A 1,713-nucleotide genomic window follows, 5' to 3' on the forward strand; every position below is an offset into this window, starting at 1 on the left:
ACAGCTTGATTTGAATACCCTCTGTATCAAGACGCTCAAAGATCATTGTGCGACAATGTCTGCTCATTACTATCCCCGTATGTGATCGTCTAGTTAACTCACACTCTTCAGCTTTGGTTTATATAGCTAATATTAATAATATAGCGCCTCCCAGCACCAATGGCCCACCAGGTATGCTTTCATAGCAGGATCGCAAGCTTGTGCCAGTAACAGTAAATTAACAGAAACATTTACAGCATCACAGATGAACTACCCACCGCCTACGTCCCCTCCTGCGAACAAGTCCAAATTCTACCCGCCACCACCAGGCACACCAGGTTACGTTCCATCACAACCTCATAGTCAAGTCTATTCTCCACCTTCGCAACAAACATACACAGCTCCTTCACAACAACAATATTCTGCGCCTCCGCAACAAGGCGTATCTCCGCCACCCAAAGTTGGAACACCTATTTACCAACCTCCGCCCCCTCAGCCAGCACAGCATGGAGCCCTACCGATTCGAAATGAAGGTGCTCTCACACCACCAAGTGGAGCCGCGCCAGCATATGGGGATATAGTACATAATGCTCCAGAGGGTTTCCCGAATGAGAAGGCACAGAGTATTCTAGGAACGGGACCGGCGCATTCGCGGACAACATCAAATCCCGCGGCAATGCCTCCGCCTGTGCCTGCGCCTGCTCCTACAGCCGCGCAATTCCAAGGCGCCGCCGCGACTTTAGATGATGTGGGGACATTCAATGGCGGCTCATACCGCATCAGTCATAGGGACTGTAATACGATAATCACGATCCAATTAGCAATGGGATGTCCGATCGCCGCGAAGCCAGGGGTGTTAATCGCCATGAGCCCCACTATTACGCTGAAGGGCGAGTACAAGTTTAGCATGAAGAAATTGATGGCCAGCGGTAGCGAATTGGGACACTCGACATTTATCGGCCCCGGCGAGCTGCTACTCGCGCCTGGCATGCTCGGCGACATGACCACCATCCGCTTGACAGGAGAGGAATCGTGGAGCGTTGGCAAAGACGCTTACGTCGCTAGCACTCAAGGTGTCATCCGCGACTACAAGCGCCAGGGACTCGGCAAGGCAATGTTCAGCGGGGAAGGTCTATGGGTCCACAAGATCAGTGGTGTTGGTTTACTTTGGATCACCAGTTTCGGTGCAATTATCCGCAAGGATCTTGCTGACGGTGAGAAATATATCGTCGATAATGGACACCTGGTTGCCTGGAATGTTAAATATGTGATGGAGCGTGTAGCTAGCGGTGGTATCATGGGAGGACTTGCTAGTGGAGAGGGGCTGGTCTGTAAATTCACAGGACCTGGCACTGTGTTCCTCCAAACGAGAAACCCGGTAAGTATTTCCGTTTCTCCTATTCTCTTCACTCCATGTTTGATATATCTGGGCTTTCATTGACTAATATGTTGTGTAGAGAGCATTCAGTGCCTATATGACGGGCAATGCGGCACCGCCATAAAGGGATACATTAACCAAGTTACCATTTAGCTATAAAAATTTTTTAATACTTCTACTTCGGATTTTAGGAATGAGATGTCCCCAATTATGTTTTGACTAACTATGGGAAAACTACCTGTAACGTTTAGGGATTCATGAATTAAATATGTACTTTTTATATTCCCCTTGCCTTAGTTAACGGGCACTCATAATAAAATACGCTTATTCTTAGAGCTTAAGCACGAAAACATACG

At 48.3% G+C, this 1,713-nt stretch overlaps 1 protein-coding gene across 1 annotated transcript; it reads left to right on the forward strand.

Moving 5' to 3' along the window:
- Positions 1-244: 244 nt before the first annotated feature.
- Positions 245-1,481, forward strand: GL218_05902 (uncharacterized protein; the record flags this gene model as incomplete). The annotated part of the gene is made up of 2 exons (XM_033582595.1): positions 245-1,357; positions 1,437-1,481. 2 exons carry the CDS (start codon positions 245-247, stop codon positions 1,479-1,481), a joined length of 1,158 nt encoding a protein of 385 aa, XP_033434810.1.
- Positions 1,482-1,713: the final 232 nt, after the last annotated feature.

This window comes from Daldinia childiae (assembly GCF_008694065.1).
Source record: "Daldinia childiae strain JS-1345 chromosome Unknown Scaffold5, whole genome shotgun sequence".
Taxonomy (NCBI): domain Eukaryota; kingdom Fungi; phylum Ascomycota; class Sordariomycetes; order Xylariales; family Hypoxylaceae; genus Daldinia; species Daldinia childiae.